General features: G+C 45.1%; 1 protein-coding gene and 57 pseudogenes across 3 annotated transcripts in view; all 58 read left to right on the top strand.

Moving 5' to 3' along the window:
- Window positions 1-1,095, top strand: part of ZAP70 (zeta chain of T cell receptor associated protein kinase 70) — a 156,367-nt gene extending 155,272 nt beyond the window's left edge. For all 3 annotated transcript variants that reach the window (XM_072113891.1, XM_072113889.1, XM_072113890.1), the window contains one exon: window positions 903-1,095. In XM_072113891.1, the coding sequence (XP_071969992.1) occupies window positions 903-1,020 (118 nt within the window). In that variant the 3' untranslated portion in view covers window positions 1,021-1,095. The remainder of the gene's footprint in view (window positions 1-902) is intronic.
- Window positions 1,096-3,638: 2,543 nt separating this feature from the next.
- On the top strand, window positions 3,639-3,757 carry LOC140112768 (5S ribosomal RNA; annotated as a pseudogene).
- Window positions 3,758-4,207: 450 nt separating this feature from the next.
- On the top strand, window positions 4,208-4,326 carry LOC140113415 (5S ribosomal RNA; annotated as a pseudogene).
- Window positions 4,327-4,398: 72 nt separating this feature from the next.
- Window positions 4,399-4,517, top strand: LOC140094586 (5S ribosomal RNA; annotated as a pseudogene).
- A 259-nt stretch (window positions 4,518-4,776) lies between these two features.
- On the top strand, window positions 4,777-4,895 carry LOC140112676 (5S ribosomal RNA; annotated as a pseudogene).
- A 72-nt stretch (window positions 4,896-4,967) lies between these two features.
- Window positions 4,968-5,086, top strand: LOC140113116 (5S ribosomal RNA; annotated as a pseudogene).
- Window positions 5,087-5,156: 70 nt separating this feature from the next.
- Window positions 5,157-5,275, top strand: LOC140094575 (5S ribosomal RNA; annotated as a pseudogene).
- A 70-nt stretch (window positions 5,276-5,345) lies between these two features.
- On the top strand, window positions 5,346-5,464 carry LOC140113206 (5S ribosomal RNA; annotated as a pseudogene).
- Window positions 5,465-5,723: 259 nt separating this feature from the next.
- On the top strand, window positions 5,724-5,842 carry LOC140109564 (5S ribosomal RNA; annotated as a pseudogene).
- Window positions 5,843-5,912: 70 nt separating this feature from the next.
- On the top strand, window positions 5,913-6,031 carry LOC140112137 (5S ribosomal RNA; annotated as a pseudogene).
- Window positions 6,032-6,101: 70 nt separating this feature from the next.
- LOC140109557 (5S ribosomal RNA) lies at window positions 6,102-6,220 on the top strand (annotated as a pseudogene).
- Window positions 6,221-6,290: 70 nt separating this feature from the next.
- Window positions 6,291-6,409, top strand: LOC140103607 (5S ribosomal RNA; annotated as a pseudogene).
- A 251-nt stretch (window positions 6,410-6,660) lies between these two features.
- LOC140106885 (5S ribosomal RNA) lies at window positions 6,661-6,779 on the top strand (annotated as a pseudogene).
- Window positions 6,780-7,040: 261 nt separating this feature from the next.
- Window positions 7,041-7,159, top strand: LOC140103870 (5S ribosomal RNA; annotated as a pseudogene).
- Window positions 7,160-7,423: 264 nt separating this feature from the next.
- Window positions 7,424-7,542, top strand: LOC140107818 (5S ribosomal RNA; annotated as a pseudogene).
- Window positions 7,543-7,612: 70 nt separating this feature from the next.
- Window positions 7,613-7,731, top strand: LOC140107984 (5S ribosomal RNA; annotated as a pseudogene).
- A 70-nt stretch (window positions 7,732-7,801) lies between these two features.
- LOC140113369 (5S ribosomal RNA) lies at window positions 7,802-7,920 on the top strand (annotated as a pseudogene).
- Window positions 7,921-7,990: 70 nt separating this feature from the next.
- LOC140112126 (5S ribosomal RNA) lies at window positions 7,991-8,109 on the top strand (annotated as a pseudogene).
- A 70-nt stretch (window positions 8,110-8,179) lies between these two features.
- On the top strand, window positions 8,180-8,298 carry LOC140109549 (5S ribosomal RNA; annotated as a pseudogene).
- A 70-nt stretch (window positions 8,299-8,368) lies between these two features.
- On the top strand, window positions 8,369-8,487 carry LOC140113142 (5S ribosomal RNA; annotated as a pseudogene).
- Window positions 8,488-8,738: 251 nt separating this feature from the next.
- On the top strand, window positions 8,739-8,857 carry LOC140106878 (5S ribosomal RNA; annotated as a pseudogene).
- Window positions 8,858-9,312: 455 nt separating this feature from the next.
- On the top strand, window positions 9,313-9,431 carry LOC140107807 (5S ribosomal RNA; annotated as a pseudogene).
- Window positions 9,432-9,501: 70 nt separating this feature from the next.
- Window positions 9,502-9,620, top strand: LOC140103601 (5S ribosomal RNA; annotated as a pseudogene).
- A 251-nt stretch (window positions 9,621-9,871) lies between these two features.
- Window positions 9,872-9,990, top strand: LOC140112954 (5S ribosomal RNA; annotated as a pseudogene).
- A 450-nt stretch (window positions 9,991-10,440) lies between these two features.
- Window positions 10,441-10,559, top strand: LOC140113402 (5S ribosomal RNA; annotated as a pseudogene).
- Window positions 10,560-10,820: 261 nt separating this feature from the next.
- LOC140094564 (5S ribosomal RNA) lies at window positions 10,821-10,939 on the top strand (annotated as a pseudogene).
- A 72-nt stretch (window positions 10,940-11,011) lies between these two features.
- Window positions 11,012-11,130, top strand: LOC140094553 (5S ribosomal RNA; annotated as a pseudogene).
- Window positions 11,131-11,389: 259 nt separating this feature from the next.
- Window positions 11,390-11,508, top strand: LOC140112669 (5S ribosomal RNA; annotated as a pseudogene).
- Window positions 11,509-11,580: 72 nt separating this feature from the next.
- Window positions 11,581-11,699, top strand: LOC140113115 (5S ribosomal RNA; annotated as a pseudogene).
- Window positions 11,700-11,769: 70 nt separating this feature from the next.
- On the top strand, window positions 11,770-11,888 carry LOC140098004 (5S ribosomal RNA; annotated as a pseudogene).
- A 70-nt stretch (window positions 11,889-11,958) lies between these two features.
- On the top strand, window positions 11,959-12,077 carry LOC140113205 (5S ribosomal RNA; annotated as a pseudogene).
- Window positions 12,078-12,336: 259 nt separating this feature from the next.
- LOC140109537 (5S ribosomal RNA) lies at window positions 12,337-12,455 on the top strand (annotated as a pseudogene).
- Window positions 12,456-12,714: 259 nt separating this feature from the next.
- LOC140113107 (5S ribosomal RNA) lies at window positions 12,715-12,833 on the top strand (annotated as a pseudogene).
- A 70-nt stretch (window positions 12,834-12,903) lies between these two features.
- On the top strand, window positions 12,904-13,022 carry LOC140107973 (5S ribosomal RNA; annotated as a pseudogene).
- A 259-nt stretch (window positions 13,023-13,281) lies between these two features.
- On the top strand, window positions 13,282-13,400 carry LOC140107961 (5S ribosomal RNA; annotated as a pseudogene).
- A 70-nt stretch (window positions 13,401-13,470) lies between these two features.
- Window positions 13,471-13,589, top strand: LOC140106689 (5S ribosomal RNA; annotated as a pseudogene).
- A 70-nt stretch (window positions 13,590-13,659) lies between these two features.
- LOC140106686 (5S ribosomal RNA) lies at window positions 13,660-13,778 on the top strand (annotated as a pseudogene).
- A 70-nt stretch (window positions 13,779-13,848) lies between these two features.
- LOC140107950 (5S ribosomal RNA) lies at window positions 13,849-13,967 on the top strand (annotated as a pseudogene).
- Window positions 13,968-14,037: 70 nt separating this feature from the next.
- Window positions 14,038-14,156, top strand: LOC140113236 (5S ribosomal RNA; annotated as a pseudogene).
- Window positions 14,157-14,226: 70 nt separating this feature from the next.
- Window positions 14,227-14,345, top strand: LOC140113138 (5S ribosomal RNA; annotated as a pseudogene).
- Window positions 14,346-14,604: 259 nt separating this feature from the next.
- Window positions 14,605-14,723, top strand: LOC140113105 (5S ribosomal RNA; annotated as a pseudogene).
- A 70-nt stretch (window positions 14,724-14,793) lies between these two features.
- Window positions 14,794-14,912, top strand: LOC140094542 (5S ribosomal RNA; annotated as a pseudogene).
- A 70-nt stretch (window positions 14,913-14,982) lies between these two features.
- Window positions 14,983-15,101, top strand: LOC140113140 (5S ribosomal RNA; annotated as a pseudogene).
- Window positions 15,102-15,171: 70 nt separating this feature from the next.
- LOC140107939 (5S ribosomal RNA) lies at window positions 15,172-15,290 on the top strand (annotated as a pseudogene).
- A 259-nt stretch (window positions 15,291-15,549) lies between these two features.
- Window positions 15,550-15,668, top strand: LOC140109532 (5S ribosomal RNA; annotated as a pseudogene).
- A 70-nt stretch (window positions 15,669-15,738) lies between these two features.
- LOC140113104 (5S ribosomal RNA) lies at window positions 15,739-15,857 on the top strand (annotated as a pseudogene).
- Window positions 15,858-15,927: 70 nt separating this feature from the next.
- Window positions 15,928-16,046, top strand: LOC140107928 (5S ribosomal RNA; annotated as a pseudogene).
- Window positions 16,047-16,116: 70 nt separating this feature from the next.
- On the top strand, window positions 16,117-16,235 carry LOC140098990 (5S ribosomal RNA; annotated as a pseudogene).
- Window positions 16,236-16,305: 70 nt separating this feature from the next.
- Window positions 16,306-16,424, top strand: LOC140113137 (5S ribosomal RNA; annotated as a pseudogene).
- A 70-nt stretch (window positions 16,425-16,494) lies between these two features.
- LOC140096718 (5S ribosomal RNA) lies at window positions 16,495-16,613 on the top strand (annotated as a pseudogene).
- A 70-nt stretch (window positions 16,614-16,683) lies between these two features.
- On the top strand, window positions 16,684-16,802 carry LOC140107917 (5S ribosomal RNA; annotated as a pseudogene).
- A 259-nt stretch (window positions 16,803-17,061) lies between these two features.
- Window positions 17,062-17,180, top strand: LOC140109527 (5S ribosomal RNA; annotated as a pseudogene).
- A 448-nt stretch (window positions 17,181-17,628) lies between these two features.
- LOC140094520 (5S ribosomal RNA) lies at window positions 17,629-17,747 on the top strand (annotated as a pseudogene).
- A 73-nt stretch (window positions 17,748-17,820) lies between these two features.
- LOC140106796 (5S ribosomal RNA) lies at window positions 17,821-17,939 on the top strand (annotated as a pseudogene).
- Window positions 17,940-18,198: 259 nt separating this feature from the next.
- On the top strand, window positions 18,199-18,317 carry LOC140111401 (5S ribosomal RNA; annotated as a pseudogene).
- Window positions 18,318-18,387: 70 nt separating this feature from the next.
- On the top strand, window positions 18,388-18,506 carry LOC140105297 (5S ribosomal RNA; annotated as a pseudogene).
- A 70-nt stretch (window positions 18,507-18,576) lies between these two features.
- LOC140107906 (5S ribosomal RNA) lies at window positions 18,577-18,695 on the top strand (annotated as a pseudogene).
- Window positions 18,696-18,765: 70 nt separating this feature from the next.
- LOC140109525 (5S ribosomal RNA) lies at window positions 18,766-18,884 on the top strand (annotated as a pseudogene).
- The last annotated feature ends 16 nt before the right edge of the window (window positions 18,885-18,900 follow it).

The raw sequence follows: 18,900 nt of genomic DNA, 5'->3' as shown, positions 1-18,900 counted from the left end.
TAGTGGTGTAGAAGCCCTGAAATAATTGCAAATGCTAGCTTTCTGCTAGCGCTTGTGATTATTTCCCTCTTTCCACAACCTCAATGCCAGGGGGTGCATGGAGGGGCCTGAAATGGAGTTGTGGCCAGCCACAGGGTGGGCATGACTGGCGGGGAGTGAGTCAGTGCTAGGCATGTTGACCAGGACCTGTCGTAGAAATAAATGTTGCGCAGGCCCTGGCCGCATTCATCAAGAGACTGGAGCATCAGCATATAATAAATTACACCAATGGTCTGTATACATAGGGGCACATTTACTTACCCAGTCCTGTCGCGATCCTGTGCGTTGTCCGACGATCATCGTGCGCCTGATTTCCTGCATGTGTCGCTTCCCCACTCACCATCTTCTTCCCGGTGCATGTAAGTGCATTGTATTGCTAAAAAATTTTAATGTTAAATTCCGCGCTCAGTCCAAATCCGTTGGATCGTCCGAAGGCCCGCCCCCCGATTTCTGTCCCATGAAAGCTGGAATCGATGTGCCAAAATCCGATCGCGTGCAACACAAACCCCTTCTAAATCCCTGTGCCATCGGTGCGATCCCCAAAAATTTTTACATTTTGTATTAATAAAGAATTTAATAAATTTTTTACTTTCTTGAAGTGCCAAAGGCATCTTCTATTTATTCAAAAACTTTAGTACAGTTGCTGAGGCTCCTTCTCCACCTCTCTGTGCACCATTCTATGTTTTATATGTTTTTGATCTGTTATCCACTCCTCATATCCGCACCAAATATTGATGTAATACCACAATAAAGGCATGTGAAACTGACCTAAGGAAAAGTTTGATAAATGCTAACATCTATATCTGTGTGGATTGCCTCAATTCTTTTCAGTGTCATAACAGCAATCAACTGTTTCTCAACAGGATGGAGGAGCGGCCAAATTTTGAGAATGTGGAATCTCGTATGAGAATATATTATTACAGCATTGCTAACAAGACTGAAGAGGCTGCTAAAGCTGAGCCGGCAGAAACAGCAACATAAGTTAACATGAGTTAACATGATTTTTTTTTTGGAACTAACATATTGCATCTGTAAAGATTAGTCTGAGGAAATAAAATGACATAAATATTACTAAATATTGTTTTATATACTCCAATTGTATTTAAACATCATACATATCATAAGCATATTTTCATATTTTTTGTACTTTATAGTAAGTGTGGGAGATTTGGCCCAGTAGAGACTATAGTAGCAGTGATCTGTGATGCAGTTCAAGACAGTGACACCAAAGTTTCGTCCAAAACAGGTCTTGCCTGCGTTTATTCCAGCAGCAGGTATCAAATAAAACCGCCTTCACATACAGGCATCAAAACACAAAACAAAATCCTACCCGTCTGGGTGCTAACTAAACAGAGTTCCTCTAACTCACCACTAAAACATAAAGTATGTCGCTGCTCCAGGCACAGGGGTCAGGGCTGTGTGTGCTCTCCAGCCTCCTTTCAGAGCCAACACTCTCATCTCTGCTCAGCAGTTTTATGCAGCCTGATTAGGCTGCTCCCACCACCTGTGTCCCAGGTGCTGGACAACACAACCTCAGAACTAAGGCCTTGCATAGTAGGAAAACCTCGGGGAAACATACCGCCCATCCACAGTTAACCCCTTCAGTGTCTCACATAAGACATGTTTTTCCATTAAAATATACAAATAATTATAAGTTAAATGTGTACTTATTCATGAAAAGGAAAACAAATACTTTGGGATCAGAAAATACATGCATTATTTTCCATGGCATTCCCCATGACGGCCCCAACTGGAGGATGACCATTAACCTCTGTAGGGACAGGAAGAAGAGAGGTTAAATGCCCCACCCCTGCATCCACACCCCAGTGGTTTCCTGTCCCTATATGGGACAGGGCGTGGAGAGAAAGTTCTTTCCTCACTTCCCGTCAGTTGGGACAGTGAGGGGGGATCATGTGTTTCTCGTTCATTACCCCAATAAGTTCGGGCCTCGATCGGGTTGTGGCCCTTACGTCTGCCCTTGGAGAACTGAATCATCTCTGGCTCTGTCTGCGGCTCCGGGGAGCCAATGACACCCCGAGCGTGCAACGTGGAAGCAGGAACGTGGATTGTTAAGTTTAATTTGCAGTAGCGAGGTGCTCACGTTGATCTGAGGTCTAATAGCAATTCAGACAAGGGTCCTGACCCGCGTGCTTCCTAGATCATTGTTTGATTAGGCATTCCAGCCTATACAGCTGGTTGCATGCCAATTTTGTAGGTTATTATGATGTCTCATCAATGGCCTACATGTATGTATGTATGTTTTTTTAGAACCCATGTAGATCTTCTCCTGGCTCAACTATACCAGGCTGGCTGGTTCTTATAGTTCCACCATTGGGAAAATGCAACCCTGCAACATGGAGACCTCAGGTCTGGACCCTAACTCCTGTGAGTAAGCGGTACAGAGGGATAGGGTGGTGGGACACCCACATATCCCACACATGATAAGAGCATTCCATGTTCTATGATATTAATTATGCTCTCCTTCTCCTTGGTAGGAACCCATGGAGAAGGAGGAAGAGAAAGGGAGGTCTAAAGAGCAGCCCACTACAGAAAAAAAGAAAGACTACATATAAAAAATGCAATATGTGTCTTGAGAGACTACCAAGTGATTATAAGAAACCTGTATGCAAGAAATGTATAGAAAACCTGCTCAGTGAGGAAAGGTCCTCTTCCGTGGACAAAATGCACAGTTTTATTGGGAAAGAAGTACAGACTTCGGTTACGTCATCTATAGCTGTGTTAATCCCTCAGGAACCAGCTCAGAAGAGACAGAGGATAATAGAATCCCCTTCAAGTTCAGCTTCGGATTCAGAGGGAACTGAAGGAAGAGAATCCTTAGAAACAGATCCATCTCCCTCCGTCTCCGCAAAAGAATGGAATCCAGATACCTTCTAGCATCTGAGGACTTATAATCATTCTTGAAGGCTGTACAGGATACTATAAAGGTAGAAGAGGTACAGGAGATGCAGTCCATACAGGACGAGCTCTTTGGAAAAATGAAGGTACCTGGAGAATAGGATCTCCATATCCAAATGCTGCTGTCATCGGCCATTCTAAGATGAATGTGCCTGCCCTCATCAGATCGCAGCAGCAATGCAGCTTAAGGCTTGGCAATTACCAGCATGGGAGACTGGCTGGGAATCCCAAGTTCCGTTGACCTTTTTGAACCTGAAAATTGTGTTAGTTTCTCTGTCAAAGATTGTAAAAGGAGGTTCAAGTTGAACAGCTGCTGTCAACGGCCATTCTAAGCTGAATGTGCCTGCTCTCGTCAGATTGCAGCAGCAACGCAGCTTAAGGCTTGGCAAGTACAAGCATGGGAGCCTGGCTGGGAATCCCAAGTTCTGTTGACCTTTTTGAACCTGAAAACTGTGTTAGTTTCTCTATGAGATAGTAAAAAAAGGTTCAAATTGAACAGCTGCTGTCAACGGCCATTCTAAGCTGAATGTGCCTGCTCTCGAAAGATCGCAGCAACAATGCAGCTTAAGGCTTGGCAAGTACCAGCATGGGAATCCCAAGTTCCGTTGACCTTTTTGAACCTGAAAATTGTGTTAGTTTCTCTGTCAAAGATGGTAAAAGAAGGTTCAAATTGAACAGCTGCTGTCAACGACCATTCTAAGCTGAATGTGCCTGCTCTCGTCAGATCGCAGCAGCAATGCAGCTTAAGGCTTAGCAAGTACCAGCATGGGAGACTGGCTGGGAATTCCAAGTTCCGTTGACCTTTTTGAACCTGAAAATTGTGTTAGTTTCTCTATGAGATAGTAAAAGAAGGTTCAAATTGAACAGCAGCTGTCAACGACCATTCTAAGCTGAATGAGCCTCCTCTCGTCAGATCACAGCAGCAATGCAGCTTAAGGCTTGGCAAGTACCAGCATGGGAGACTGGCTGGGAATCCCAAGTACTGTTGACATTTTTGAACCTGAAAATTGTGTTAGTTTCTCTTTCAAAGATGGTAAAAGAAGGTTCAAATTGAACAGCTGCTGTCAACAGCCGTTCTAAGCTGAATGTGCCTGCTCTAGTCAGATTGTAGCAGCTATGCAGCTTAAGGCTTGGCAAGTTCCAGCATGGGACACTGGCTGGGAATCCCAAGTTCCGTTGACCTTTTTGAACCTGAAAACTGTGCTAGTTTCTCTATAAAATAGTAAAAGAAGGTTCAAATTGAACAGCTGCTGTCAACGGCCATTCTAAGCTGAATGTGCCTGCTCTCGTCAGATCGCAGCAGCAATGCAGCTTAAGGCTTGGCAAGTACCAGCATGGGAGACTGGCTGGGAATCCCAAGTACCGTTGACATTTTTGAACCTTAAAATTGTGTTAGTTTCTCTGTCAAAGATGGTAAAAGAAGGTTCAAATTGAACAGCTGCTGTCAACGGCCATTCTAAGCTGAATGTGCCTGCTCTCGTCAGATCGCAGCAGCAATGCAGCTTAAGGCTTGGCAAGTACCAGCATGGGAGACTGGCTGGGAATCCCAAGTTCCGTTGACCTTTTTGAACCTGAAAATTGTGTTAGTTTCTCTATGAGATAGTAAAAGAAGGTTCAAATTGAACAGCTGCTGTCAATGGCCATTCTAAGCTGAATGTGCCTGCTCTCGTCAGATCGCAGCAGCAGTGCAGCTTAAGGCTTGGCAAGTACCAGCATGGGAGACTGGCTGGGAATCCCACGTTCCGTTGACCTTTTTGAACCTGAAAATTGTGTTAGTTTCTCTATGAGATAGTAAAAGAAGGTTCAAATTGAACAGTTGCTGTCAACGGCCATTCTAAGCTGAATGTGCCTGCTCTCGTCATATCGCAGCAGCAATGCAGCTTAAGGCTTGGCAAGTACCAGCATGGGTGACTGGCTGGGAATCCCAAGTTCCGTTGACCTCTTTGAACCTGAAAATTGTTTTAGTTTCTCTGTCAAAGATGGTAAAAGAAGGTTCAAATTGAACAGCTGCTGTCAACGGCCATTCTAAGCTGAATGTGCCTGCTCTCGTCAGATCACAGCAGCAATGCAGCTTAAGGCTTGGCAAGTACCAGCATGGGAGACTGGCTGGGAATCCCAAGTTCCGTTCACCTTTTTGAACCTGAAAATTGTGTTAGTTTCTCTATGAGATAGTAAAAGAAGGTTCAAATTGAACAGCTGCTGTCAACGGCCATTCTAAGCTGAATGTGCCTGCTCTCGTCAGATCGCAGCAGCAATGCAGCTTAAGGCTTGGCAAGTACCAGCATGGGAGACTGGCTGGGAATCCCAAGTTCCGTTGACCTTTTTGAACCTGAAAATTGTGTTAGTTTCTCTATGAGATAGTAAAAGAAGGTTCAAATTGAACAGCTGCTGTCAAAGGCCATTCTAAGCTGAATGTGCCTGCTCTCATCAGATCGCAGCAGCAATGCAGCTTAAGGCTTGGCAAGTACCAGCATGGGAGACTGGCTGGGAATCCGAAGTTCCATTGACCTTTTTGAACCTGAAAATTGTGTTAGTTTCTCTATGAGATAGTAAAAGAAGGTTCAAATTGAACAGCTGCTGTCAATGGCCATTCTAAGCTGAATGTGCCTGCTCTCGTCATATCGCAGCAGCAATGCAGCTTAAGGCTTGGCAAGTACCAGCATGGGAGACTGGCTGGGAATCCCACGTTCTGTTGACCTTTTTGAACCTGAAAATTGTGTTAGTTTCTCTATGAGATAGTAAAAGAAGGTTCAAATTGAACAGCTGCTGTCAACTGCCATTCTAAGCTGAATGTGCCTGCTCTCGTCAGATCGCAGCAGCAATGCAGCTTAAGGCTTGGCAAGTACCAGCATGGGAGACTGGCTGGGAATCCCAAGTTCCGTTGACCTTTTTGAACCTGAAAATTGTGTTAGTTTCTCTATGAGATAGTAAAAGAAGGTTCAAATTGAACAGCTGTTGTCAATGGCCATTCTAAGCTGAATGTGCCTGCTCTCGTCAGATCGCAGCAGCAATGCAGCTTAAGGCTTGGCAAGTACCAGCATGGGAGACTGGCTGGGAATCCCACGTTCTGTTGACCTTTTTGAACCTGAAAATTGTGTTAGTTTCTCTATGAGATAGTAAAAGAAGGTTCAAATTGAACAGCTGCTGTCAACTGCCATTCTAAGCTGAATGTGCCTGCTCTCGTCAGATCGCAGCAGCAATGCAGCTTAAGGCTTGGCAAGTACCAGCATGGGAGACTGGCTGGGAATCCCAAGTTCCGTTGACCTTTTTGAATCTGAAAATTGTGTTAGTTTCTCTATGAGATAGTAAAAGAAGGTTCAAATTGAACAGCTGCTGTCAACGGCCATTCTAAGCTGAATGTGCCTGCTCTCGTCAGATCGCAGCAGCAATGCAGCTTAAGGCTTGGCAAGTACCAGCATGGGAGACTGGCTTGGAATCCCAAGTTCCGTTGACCTTTTTGAACCTGAAAATTGTGTTAGTTTCTCTGTCAAAGATGGTAAAAGAAGGTTCAAATTGAACAGCTGCTGTCAACGGCCATTCTAAGCTGAATGTGCCTGCTCTCGCCAGATCGAAGCAACAATGCAGCTTAAGGCTTGGCAAGTACCAGCATGGGAATCCCAAGTTCCGTTGACCTTTTTGAACCTGAAAATTGTGTTAGTTTCTCTGTCAAAGATCGTAAGAGAAGGATCAAATTGAACAGCTGCTGTCAATGGCCATTCTAAGCGGAATGTGCCTGCTCTCGTCAGATCGCAGCAGCAATGCAGCTTAAGGCTTGGCAAGTACTAGCATGGGAGACTAGCTGGGAATCCCAAGTTCCGTTGACCTTTTTGAACCTGAAAATTGTGTTAGTTTCTCTATGAGATAGTAAAAGAAGGTTCAAATTGAACAGCTGCTGTCAACGGCCATTCTAAGCTGAATGTGCCTGCTCTCGTCAGATCGCTGCAGCAATGCAGCTTAAGGCTTGGCATGTACCAGCATGGGAGACTGGCTGAGAATCCCAAGTTCTGTTGACCTTTCTGAACCTGAAAATTGTGCTTGTTTCTCTGTCAAAGATGGTAAAAGAAGGTTCAAATTGAACAGCTGCTGTCAACGGCCATTCTAAGCTGAATGTGCCTGCTCTCGTCAGATCGCAGCAGCAATGCAGCTTAAGGCTTGGCAAGTACCAGCATGGGAGACTGGCTGGGAATCCCAAGTTCCGTTTACCTTTTAGAACCTGAAAATTGTGTTAGTTTCTATATGAGATAGTAAAAGAAGGTTCAAATTGAACAGCTGCTGTCAACGGCCATTCTAAGCTAAATGTGCCTGCTCTGCTCTCGTCAGATCGCAGCAGAAATGCAGCCTAAGGCTTGGCAAGCACCAGCATGGGAGACTGGCTGGGAATCCCAAGTTCCGTTGACCTTTTTGAACCTGAAAATTGTGTTAGTTTCTATATGAGATAGTAAAAGAAGGTTCAATTTGAACAGCTGCTGTCAATGGCCATTCTAAGCTGAATGTGCCTGCTCTCGTCAGTTCGCAGCAGCAATGCAGCTTAAGGCTTGGCTAGTACCAGCATGGGAGACTGGCTGGGAATCCCAAGTTCTGTTGACCTTTTTGAACCTGAAAATTGTGTTAGTTTCTCTATGAGATAGTAAAAGAAGGTTCAAATTGAACAGCTGCTGTCAACGGCCATTCTAAGCTGAATGTGCCTGCTCTCGTCAGATCGCAGCAGCAATGCAGCTTAAGGCTTGGCAAGTACCAGCATGGGAGACTGGCTGGGAATCCCACGTTCTGTTGACCTTTTTGAACCTGAAAATTGTGTTAGTTTCTCTATGAGATAGTAAAAGAAGGTTCAAATTGAACAGCTGCTGTCAACTGCCATTCTAAGCTGAATGTGCCTGCTCTCGTCAGATCGCAGCAGCAATGCAGCTTAAGGCTTGGCAAGTACCAGCATGGGAGACTGGCTGGGAATCCCAAGTTCCGCTGACCTTTTTGAACCTGAAAATTGTGTTAGTTTCTCTATGAGATAGTAAAAGAAGGTTCAAATTGAACAGCTGCTGTCAATGGCCATTCTAAGCTGAATGTGCCTGCTCTCGTCAGATCGCAGCAGCAATGCAGCTTAAGGCTTGGCAAGTACCAGCATGGGAGACTGGCTGGGAATCCCACGTTCTGTTGACCTTTTTGAACCTGAAAATTGTGTTAGTTTCTCTATGAGATAGTAAAAGAAGGTTCAAATTGAACAGCTGCTGTCAACTGCCATTCTAAGCTGAATGTGCCTGCTCTCGTCAGATCGCAGCAGCAATGCAGCTTAAGGCTTGGCAAGTACCAGCATGGGAGACTGGCTGGGAATCCCAAGTTCCGTTGACCTTTTTGAATCTGAAAATTGTGTTAGTTTCTCTATGAGATAGTAAAAGAAGGTTCAAATTGAACAGCTGCTGTCAACGGCCATTCTAAGCTGAATGTGCCTGCTCTCGTCAGATCGCAGCAGCAATGCAGCTTAAGGCTTGGCAAGTACCAGCATGGGAGACTGGCTTGGAATCCCAAGTTCCTTTGACCTTTTTGAACCTGAAAATTGTGTTAGTTTCTCTGTCAAAGATGGTAAAAGAAGGTTCAAATTGAACAGCTGCTGTCAACGGCCATTCTAAGCTGAATGTGCCTGCTCTCGCCAGATCGAAGCAACAATGCAGCTTAAGGCTTGGCAAGTACCAGCATGGGAATCCCAAGTTCCGTTGACCTTTTTGAACCTGAAAATTGTGTTAGTTTCTCTGTCAAAGATCGTAAGAGAAGGATCAAATTGAACAGCTGCTGTCAATGGCCATTCTAAGCGGAATGTGCCTGCTCTCGTCAGATCGCAGCAGCAATGCAGCTTAAGGCTTGGCAAGTACTAGCATGGGAGACTAGCTGGGAATCCCAAGTTCCGTTGACCTTTTTGAACCTGAAAATTGTGTTAGTTTCTCTATGAGATAGTAAAAGAAGGTTCAAATTGAACAGCTGCTGTCAACGGCCATTCTAAGCTGAATGTGCCTGCTCTCGTCAGATCGCTGCAGCAATGCAGCTTAAGGCTTGGCATGTACCAGCATGGGAGACTGGCTGAGAATCCCAAGTTCTGTTGACCTTTTTGAACCTGAAAATTGTGCTTGTTTCTCTGTCAAAGATGGTAAAAGAAGGTTCAAATTGAACAGCTGCTGTCAACGGCCATTCTAAGCTAAATGTGCCTGCTCTGCTCTCGTCAGATCGCAGCAGAAATGCAGCCTAAGGCTTGGCAAGCACCAGCATGGGAGACTGGCTGGGAATCCCAAGTTCCGTTGACCTTTTTGAACCTGAAAATTGTGTTAGTTTCTATATGAGATAGTAAAAGAAGGTTCAATTTGAACAGCTGCTGTCAATGGCCATTCTAAGCTGAATGTGCCTGCTCTCGTCAGTTCGCAGCAGCAATGCAGCTTAAGGCTTGGCTAGTACCAGCATGGGAGACTGGCTGGGAATCCCAAGTTCTGTTGACCTTTTTGAACCTGAAAATTGTGTTAGTTTCTCTATGAGATAGTAAAAGAAGGTTCAAATTGAACAGCTGCTGTCAACGGCCATTCTAAGCTGAATGTGCCTGCTCTCGTCAGATCGCAGCAGCAATGCAGCTTAAGGCTTGGCAAGTACCAGCATGGGAGACTGGCTTGGAATCCCAAGTTCCGTTGACCTTTTTGAACCTGAAAATTGTGTTAGTTTCTCTGTCAAAGATGGTAAAAGAAGGTTCAAATTGAACAGCTGCTGTCAACGGCCATTCTAAGCTGAATGTGCCTGCTCTCGAAAGATCGCAGCAACAATGCAGCTTAAGGCTTGGCAAGTACCAGCATGGGAATCCCAAGTTCCGTTGACCTTTTTGAACCTGAAAATTGTGTTAGTTTCTCTGTCAAAGATGGTAAAAGAAGGTTCAAATTGAACAGCTGCTGTCAACGACCATTCTAAGCTGAATGTGCCTGCTCTCGTCAGATCGCAGCAGCAATGCAGCTTAAGGCTTAGCAAGTACCAGCATGGGAGACTGGCTGGGAATCCCAAGTTCCGTTGACCTTTTTGAACCTGAAAATTGTGTTAGTTTCTCTATGAGATAGTAAAAGAAGGTTCAAATTGAACAGCAGCTGTCAACGACCATTCTAAGCTGAATGAGCCTCCTCTCGTCAGATCACAGCAGCAATGCAGCTTAAGGCTTGGCAAGTACCAGCATGGGAGACTGGCTGGGAATCCCAAGTACTGTTGACATTTTTGAACCTGAAAATTGTGTTAGTTTCTCTTTCAAAGATGGTAAAAGAAGGTTCAAATTGAACAGCTGCTGTCAACAGCCGTTCTAAGCTGAATGTGCCTGCTCTAGTCAGATTGTAGCAGCTATGCAGCTTAAGGCTTGGCAAGTTCCAGCATGGGACACTGGCTGGGAATCCCAAGTTCCGTTGACCTTTTTGAACCTGAAAACTGTGCTAGTTTCTCTATAAAATAGTAAAAGAAGGTTCAAATTGAACAGCTGCTGTCAACGGCCATTCTAAGCTGAATGTGCCTGCTCTCGTCAGATCGCAGCAGCAATGCAGCTTAAGGCTTGGCAAGTACCAGCATGGGAGACTGGCTGGGAATCCCAAGTACCGTTGACATTTTTGAACCTGAAAATTGTGTTAGTTTCTCTGTCAAAGATGGTAAAAGAAGGTTCAAATTGAACAGCTGCTGTCAACGGCCATTCTAAGCTGAATGTGCCTGCTCTCGTCAGATTGTAGCAGCAATGCAGCTTAAGGCTTGGCAAGTTCCAGCATGGGACACTGGCTGGGAATCCCAAGTTCCGTTGACCTTTTTGAACCTGAAAATTGTGTTAGTTTCTCTATGAGATTGTAAAAGAAGGTTCAAATTGAACAGCTGCTGTCAACGGCCATTCTAAGCTGAATGTGCCTGCTCTCGTCAGATCGCAGCAGCAATGCAGCTTAAGGCTTGGCAAGTACCAGCATGGGAGACTGGCTGGGAATCCCAAGTTCCGTTGACCTTTTTGAACCTGAAAATTGTGTTAGTTTGTCTGTCAAAGATGGTAAAAGAAGGTTCAAATTGAACAGCTGCTGTCAACGGCCATTCTAAGCTGAATGTGCCTGCTCTCGTCAGATCGCAGCAGCAATGCAGCTTAAGGCTTGGCAAGTACCAGCATGGGAGACTGGCTGGGAATCCCAAGTTCCGTTGACCTTTTTGAACCTGAAAATTGTGTTAGTTTCTCTATGAGATAGTAAAAGAAGGTTCAAATTGAACAGCTGCTGTCAATGGCCATTCTAAGCTGAATGTGCCTGCTCTCGTTAGATCGCAGCAGCAGTGCAGCTTAAGGCTTGGCAAGTACCAGCATGGGAGACTGGCTGGGAATCCCACGTTCCGTTGATCTTTTTGAACCTGAAAATTGTGTTAGTTTCTCTATGAGATAGTAAAAGAAGGTTCAAATTGAACAGTTGCTGTCAACGGCCATTCTAAGCTGAATGTGCCTGCTCTCGTCATATCGCAGCAGCAATGCAGCTTAAGGCTTGGCAAGTACCAGCATGGGTGACTGGCTGGGAATCCCAAGTTCCGTTGACCTCTTTGAACCTGAAAATTGTTTTAGTTTCTCTGTCAAAGATGGTAAAAGAAGGTTCAAATTGAACAGCTGCTGTCAACGGCCATTCTAAGCTGAATGTGCCTGCTCTCGTCAGATCACAGCAGCAATGCAGCTTAAGGCTTGGCAAGTACCAGCATGGGAGACTGGCTGGGAATCCCAAGTTCCGTTCACCTTTTTGAACCTGAAAATTGTGTTAGTTTCTCTATGAGATAGTAAAAGAAGGTTCAAATTGAACAGCTGCTGTCAACGGCCATTCTAAGCTGAATGTGCCTGCTCTCATCAGATCGCAGCAGCAATGCAGCTTAAGGCTTGGCAAGTACCAGCATGGGAGACTGGCGGGGAATCCCAAGTTCCGTTGACCTTTTTGAACCTGAAAATTGTGTTAGTTTCTCTATGAGATAGTAAAAGAAGGTTCAAATTGAACAGCTGCTGTCAAAGGCCATTCTAAGCTGAATGTGCCTGCTCTCATCAGATCGCAGCAGCAATGCAGCTTAAGGCTTGGCAAGTACCAGCATGGGAGACTGGCTGGGAATCCGAAGTTCCATTGACCTTTTTGAACCTGAAAATTGTGTTAGTTTCTCTATGAGATAGTAAAAGAAGGTTCAAATTGAACAGCTGCTGTCAATGGCCATTCTAAGCTGAATGTGCCTGCTCTCGTCATATCGCAGCAGCAATGCAGCTTAAGGCTTGGCAAGTACCAGCATGGGAGACTGGCTGGGAATCCCACGTTCTGTTGACATTTTTGAACCTGAAAATTGTGTTAGTTTCTCTATGAGATAGTAAAAGAAGGTTCAAATTGAACAGCTGCTGTCAACTGCCATTCTAAGCTGAATGTGCCTGCTCTCGTCAGATCGCAGCAGCAATGCAGCTTAAGGCTTGGCAAGTACCAGCATGGGAGACTGGCTGGGAATCCCAAGTTCCGTTGACCTTTTTGAACCTGAAAATTGTGTTAGTTTCTCTATGAGATAGTAAAAGAAGGTTCAAATTGAACAGCTGCTGTCAACTGCCATTCTAAGCTGAATGTGCCTGCTCTCGTCAGATCGCAGCAGCAATGCAGCCAAAGGCTTGGCAAGCACCAGCATGGGAGACTGGCTGGGAATCCCAAGTTCCGTTGACCTTTTTGAACCTGAAAATTGTGTTAGTTTCTCTATGAGATAGTAAAAGAAGGTTCAAATTGAACAGCTGCTGTCAATGGCCATTCTAAGCTGAATGTGCCTGCTCTCGTCAGATCGCAGCAGCAATGCAGCTTAAGGCTTGGCTAGTACCAGCATGGGAGACTGGCTGGAAATCCCACGTTCCGTTGACCTTTTTGAACCTGAAAATTGTGTTAGTTTCTCTATGAGATAGTAAAAGAAGGTTCAAATTGAAAAGCTGCTGTCAACGGCCATTCTAAGCTGAATGTGCCTGCTCTCGTCAGATCGCAGCAGCAATGCAGCTTAAGGCTTGGCAAGTACCAGCATGGGAGACTGGCTGGGAATCCCACGTTCTGTTGACCTTTTTGAACCTGAAAATTGCGTTAGTTTCTCTATGAGATAGTAAAAGAAGGTTCAAATTGAACAGCTGCTGTCAACAGCCATTCTAAGCTGAATGTGCCTGCTCTCGTCAGATTGCAGCAGCAATGCAGCTTAAGGCTTAGCAAGTACCAGCATGGGAGACTGGCTGGGAATCCCAAGTTCCGTTGACCTTTTTGAACCTGAAAATTGTGTTAGTTTCTCTATGAGATAGTAAAAGAAGGTTCAAATTGAACAGCTGCTGTCAACGGCCATTCTAAGCTGAATGTGCCTGCTCTCGTCAGATCGCAGCAGCAATGCAGCTTAAGGCTTGGCAAGTACCAGCATGGGAGACTGGCTGGGAATCCCACGTTCTGTTGACCTTTTTGAACCTGAAAATTGTGTTAGTTTCTCTATGAGATAGTAAAAGAAGGTTCAAATTGAACAGCTGCTGTCAACTGTCATTCTAAGCTGAATGTGCCTGCTCTCGTCAGATCGCAGCAGCAATGCAGCTTAAGGCTTGGCAAGTACCAGCATGGGAGACTGGCTGGGAATCCCAAGTTCCGTTGACCTTTTTGAACCTGAAAATTGTGTTAGTTTCTCTATGAGATAGTAAAAGAAGGTTCAAATTGAACAGCTGCTGTCAACTGTCATTCTAAGCTGAATGTGCCTGCTCTCGTCAGATCGCAGCAGCAATGCAGCTTAAGGCTTGGCAAGTACCAGCATGGGAGACTGGCTGGGAATCCCAAGTTCCGTTGACCTTTTTGAACCTGAAAATTGTGTTAGTTTCTCTATGAGATAGTAAAAGAAGGTTCAAATTGAAAAGCTGCTGTCAACGGCCATTCTAAGCTGAATGTGCCTGCTCTCGTCAGATCGCAGCAGCAATGCAGCTTAAGGCTTGGCAAGTACCAGCATGGGAGACTGGCTGGGAATCCCACGTTCTGTTGACCTTTTTGAACCTGAAAATTGCGTTAGTTTCTCTATGAGATAGTAAAAGAAGGTTCAAATTGAACAGCTGCTGTCAACGGTCATTCTAAGCTGAATGTGCCTGCTCTCGTCAGATCGCAGCAGCAATGCAGCTTAAGGCTTGGCAAGTACCAGCATGGGAGACTGGCTGGGAATCCCAAGTTCCGTTGACCTTTTTGAACCTGAAAATTGTGTTAGTTTCTCTATAAGATAGTAAAAGAAGGTTCAAATTGAACAGATGCTTTCAACGGCCATTCTAAGCTGAATGTGCCTGCTCTCGTCAGATCACAGCAGCAATGCAGCTTAAGGCTTAGCAAGTACCAGCATGGGAGACTGGCTGGGAATCCCAAGTACCGTTGACCTTTTTGAACCTGAAAATTGTGTTAGTTTCTCTATGAGATAGTAAAATAAGGTTCAAATTGAACAGCTGCTGTCAACGGCCATTCTAAGCTGAATGTGCCTGCTCTCGTCAGATCGCAGCAGCAATGCAGCCTAAGGCTTGGCAAGCACCAGCATGGGAGACTGGCTGGGAATCCCAAGTTCCGTTGACCTTTTTGAACCTGAAAATTGTGTTAGTTTCTTTATGAGATAGTAAAAGAAGGTTCAAATTGAACATCTGCTGTCAATGGCCATTCTAAGCTGAATGTGCCTGCTCTCGTCAGATCGCAGCAGCAATGCAGCTTAAGGCTTGGCTAGTACCAGCATGGGAGACTGGCTGGAAATCCCACGTTCCGTTGACCTTTTTGAACCTGAAAATTGTGTTAGTTTCTCTATGAGATAGTAAAAGAAGGTTCAAATTGAACAGCTGCTGTCAACGGCCATTCTAAGCTGAATGTGCCTGCTCTCGTCAGATCGCAGCAGCAATGCAGCTTAAGGCTTGGCAAGTACCAGCATGGGAGACTGGCTGGGAATCCCAAGTTCCGTTGACCTTTTTGAACCTGAAAATTGTGTTAGTTTCTCTATAAGATAGTAAAAGAAGGTTCAAATTGAACAGATGCTTTCAACGGCCATTCTAAGCTGAATGTGCCAGCTCTCGTCAGATCGCAGCAGCAATGCAGCTTAAGGCTTAGCAAGTACCAGCATGGGAGACTGGCTGGGAATCCCAAGTACCGTTGACCTTTTTGAACCTGAAAATTGTGTTAGTTTCTCTATGAGATAGTAAAAGAAGGTTCAAATTGAACAGCTGCTGTCAACGGCCATTCTAAGCTGAATGTGCCTGCTCTCGTCAGATCGCAGCAGCAATGCAGCTTAAGGCTTGGCAAGTACCAGCATGGGAGACTGGCTGGGAATCCCACGTTCTGTTGACCTTTTTGAACCTGAAAATTGTGTTAGTTTCTCTATGAGATAGTAAAAGAAGGTTCAAATTGAACAGCTGCTGTCAACGGCCATTCTAAGCTGAATGTGCCTGCTCTCGTCATATCGCAGCAGCAATGCAGCTTAAGGCTTGGCAAGTACCAGCATGGGAGACTGGCTGGGAATCCCACGTTCTGTTGACCTTTTTGAACCTGAAAATTGTGTTAGTTTCTCTATGAGATAGTAAAAGAAGGTTCAAATTGAACAGCTGCTGTCAACTGCCATTCTAAGCTGAATGTGCCTGCTCTCGTCAGATCGCAGCAGCAATGCAGCTTAAGGCTTGGCAAGTACCAGCATGGGAGACTGGCTGGGAATCCCAAGTTCCGTTGACCTTTTTGAACCTGAAAATTGTGTTAGTTTCTCTATGAGATAGTAAAAGAAGGTTCAAATTGAACAGCTGCTGTCAATGGCCATTCTAAGCTGAATGTGCCTGCTCTCGTCAGATCGCAGCAGCAATGCAGCTTAAGGCTTGGCTAGTACCAGCATGGGAGACTGGCTGGAAATCCCACGTTCCGTTGACCTTTTTGAACCTGAAAATTGTGTTAGTTTCTCTATGAGATAGTAAAAGAAGGTTCAAATTGAAAAGCTGCTGTCAACGGCCATTCTAAGCTGAATGTGCCTGCTCTCGTCAGATCGCAGCAGCAATGCAGCTTAAGGCTTGGCAAGTACCAGCATGGGAGACTGGCTGGGAATCCCACGTTCTGTTGACCTTTTTGAACCTGAAAATTGCGTTAGTTTCTCTATGAGATAGTAAAAGAAGGTTCAAATTGAACAGCTGCTGTCAACGGCCATTCTAAGCTGAATGTGCCTGCTCTCGTCAGATCGCAGCAGCAATGCAGCTTAAGGCTTGGCAAGTACCAGCATGGGAGACTGGCTGGGAATCCCAAGTTCCGTTGACGTTTTTGAACCTGAAAATTGTGTTAGTTTCTCTATAAGATAGTAAAAGAAGGTTCAAATTGAACAGATGCTTTCAACGGCCATTCTAAGCTGAATGTGCCTGCTCTCGTCAGATCACAGCAGCAATGCAGCTTAAGGCTTAGCAAGTACCAGCATGGGAGACTGGCTGGGAATCCCAAGTACCGTTGACCTTTTTGAACCTGAAAATTGTGTTAGTTTCTCTATGAGATAGTAAAAGAAAGTTCAAATTGAACAGCTGCTGTCAACGGCCATTCTAAGCTGAATGTGCCTGCTCTCGTCAGATCGCAGCAGCAATGCAGCTTAAGGCTTAGCAAGTACCAGCATGGGAGACTGGCTGGGAATCCTAAGTTCCGTTGACCTTTTTGAACCTGAAAATTGTGTTAGTTTCTCTATGAGATAGTAAAAGAAGGTTCAAATTGAACAGCTGCTGTCAACGGCCATTCTAAGCTGAATGTGCCTGCTCTCGTCAGATCGCAGCAGCAATGCAGCTTAAGGCTTGGCAAGTACCAGCATGGGAGACTGGCTGGGAATCCCACGTTCTGTTGACCTTTTTGAACCTGAAAATTGTGTTAGTTTCTCTATGAGATAGTAAAAGAAGGTTCAAATTGAACAGCTGCTGTCAACGGCCATTCTAAGCTGAATGTGCCTGCTCTCGTCATATCGCAGCAGCAATGCAGCTTAAGGCTTGGCAAGTACCAGCATGGGAGACTGGCTGGGAATCCCACGTTCTGTTGACCTTTTTGAACCTGAAAATTGTGTTAGTTTCTCTATGAGATAGTAAAAGAAGGTTCAAATTGAACAGCTGCTGTCAACTGCCATTCTAAGCTGAATGTGCCTGCTCTCGTCAGATCGCAGCAGCAATGCAGCTTAAGGCTTGGCAAGTACCAGCATGGGAGACTGGCTGGGAATCCCAAGTTCCGTTGACCTTTTTGAACCTGAAAATTGTGTTAGTTTCTCTATGAGATAGTAAAATAAGGTTCAAATTGAACAGCTGCTGTCAACGGCCATTCTAAGCTGAATGTGCCTGCTCTCGTCAGATCGCAGCAGCAATGCAGCCTAAGGCTTGGCAAGCACCAGCATGGGAGACTGGCTGGGAATCCCAAGTTCCGTTGACCTTTTTGAACCTGAAAATTGTGTTAGTTTCTCTATGAGATAGTAAAAGAAGGTTCAAATTAAACAGCTGCTGTCAATGGCCATTCTAAGCTGAATGTGCCTGCTCTCGTCAGATCGCAGCAGAAATGCAGCTTAAGGCTTGGCTAGTACCAGCATGGGAGACTGGCTGGAAATCCCACGTTCCGTTGGCCTTTTTGAACCTGAAAATTGTGTTAGTTTCTCTATGAGATAGTAAAAGAAGGTTCAAATTGAAAAGCTGCTGTCAACGGCCATTCTAAGCTGAATGTGCCTGCTCTCGTCAGATCGCAGCAGCAATGCAGCTTAAGGCTTGGCAAGTACCAGCATGGGAGACTGGCTGGGAATCCCAAGTTCCGTTGACCTTTTTGAACCTGAAAATTGTGTTAGTTTCTCTGTCAAAGATGGTAAAAGAAAGGTTCAAATTGAACAGCTGCTGTCAACGGCCATTCTAAGCTGAATGTGCCTGCTCTCGTCAGATCGCAGCAGCAATGCAGCTTAAGGCTTGGCAAGTACCAGCATGGGAGACTGGCTGGGAATCTGAAGTACCGTTGACCTTTTTGAACCTGAAAATTGTGTTAGTTTCTCTATGAGATAGTAAAATAAGGTTCAAATTGAACAGATGCTTTCAACGGCCATTCTAAGCTGAATGTGCCAGCTCTCGTCAGATCACAGCAGCAATGCAGCTTAAGGCTTAGCAAGTACCAGCATGGGAGACTGGCTGGGAATCCCAAGTACCGTTGACCTTTTTGAACCTGAAAATTGTGTTAGTTTCTCTATGAGATAGTAAAAGAAAGTTCAAATTGGATAGCTGCTGTCAACGGCCATTCTAAGCTGAATGTGCCTGCTCTCGTCAGATCGCAGCAGCAATGCAGCTTAAGGCTTAGCAAGTACCAGCATGGGAGACTGGCTGGGAATCCCAAGTTTCGTTGACCTATTTGAACCTGAAAATTGTGTTAGTTTCTCTATGAGATAGTAAAAGAAGGTTCAAATTGAACAGCTGCTGTCAACGGCCATTCTAAGCTGAATGTGCCTGCTCTCGTCAGATCGCAGCAGCAATGCAGCTTAAGGCTTGGCAAGTACCAGCATGGGAGACTGGCTGGGAATCCCATGTTCTGTTGACCTTTTTGAACCTGAAAATTGTGTTAGTTTCTCTATGAGATAGTAAAAGAAGGTTCAAATTGAACAGCTGCTGTCAACGGCCATTCTAAGCTGAATGTGCCTGCTCTCGTCAGATCGCAGCAGCAATGCAGCTTAAGGCTTGGCAAGTACCAGCATGGGAGACTGGCTGGGAATCCCACGTTCTGTTGACCTTTTTGAACCTGAAAATTGTGTTAGTTTCTCTATGAGATAGTAAAAGAAGGTTCAAATTGAACAGCTGCTGTCAACTGCCATTCTAAGCTGAATGTGCCTGCTCTCGTCAGATCGCAGCAGCAATGCAGCTTAAGGCTTGGCAAGTACCAGCATGGGAGACTGGCTGGGAATCCCAAGTTCCGTTGACCTTTTTGAACCTGAAAA

The sequence above is a fragment of the Engystomops pustulosus genome, chromosome 1 (genome assembly GCF_040894005.1).
Source record: "Engystomops pustulosus chromosome 1, aEngPut4.maternal, whole genome shotgun sequence".
NCBI classification, from domain to species: Eukaryota; Metazoa; Chordata; class Amphibia; order Anura; family Leptodactylidae; genus Engystomops; species Engystomops pustulosus.
Note: the sequence above shows the minus strand (reverse complement) of the source record. Positions and strands in the feature narration are given on the sequence as shown.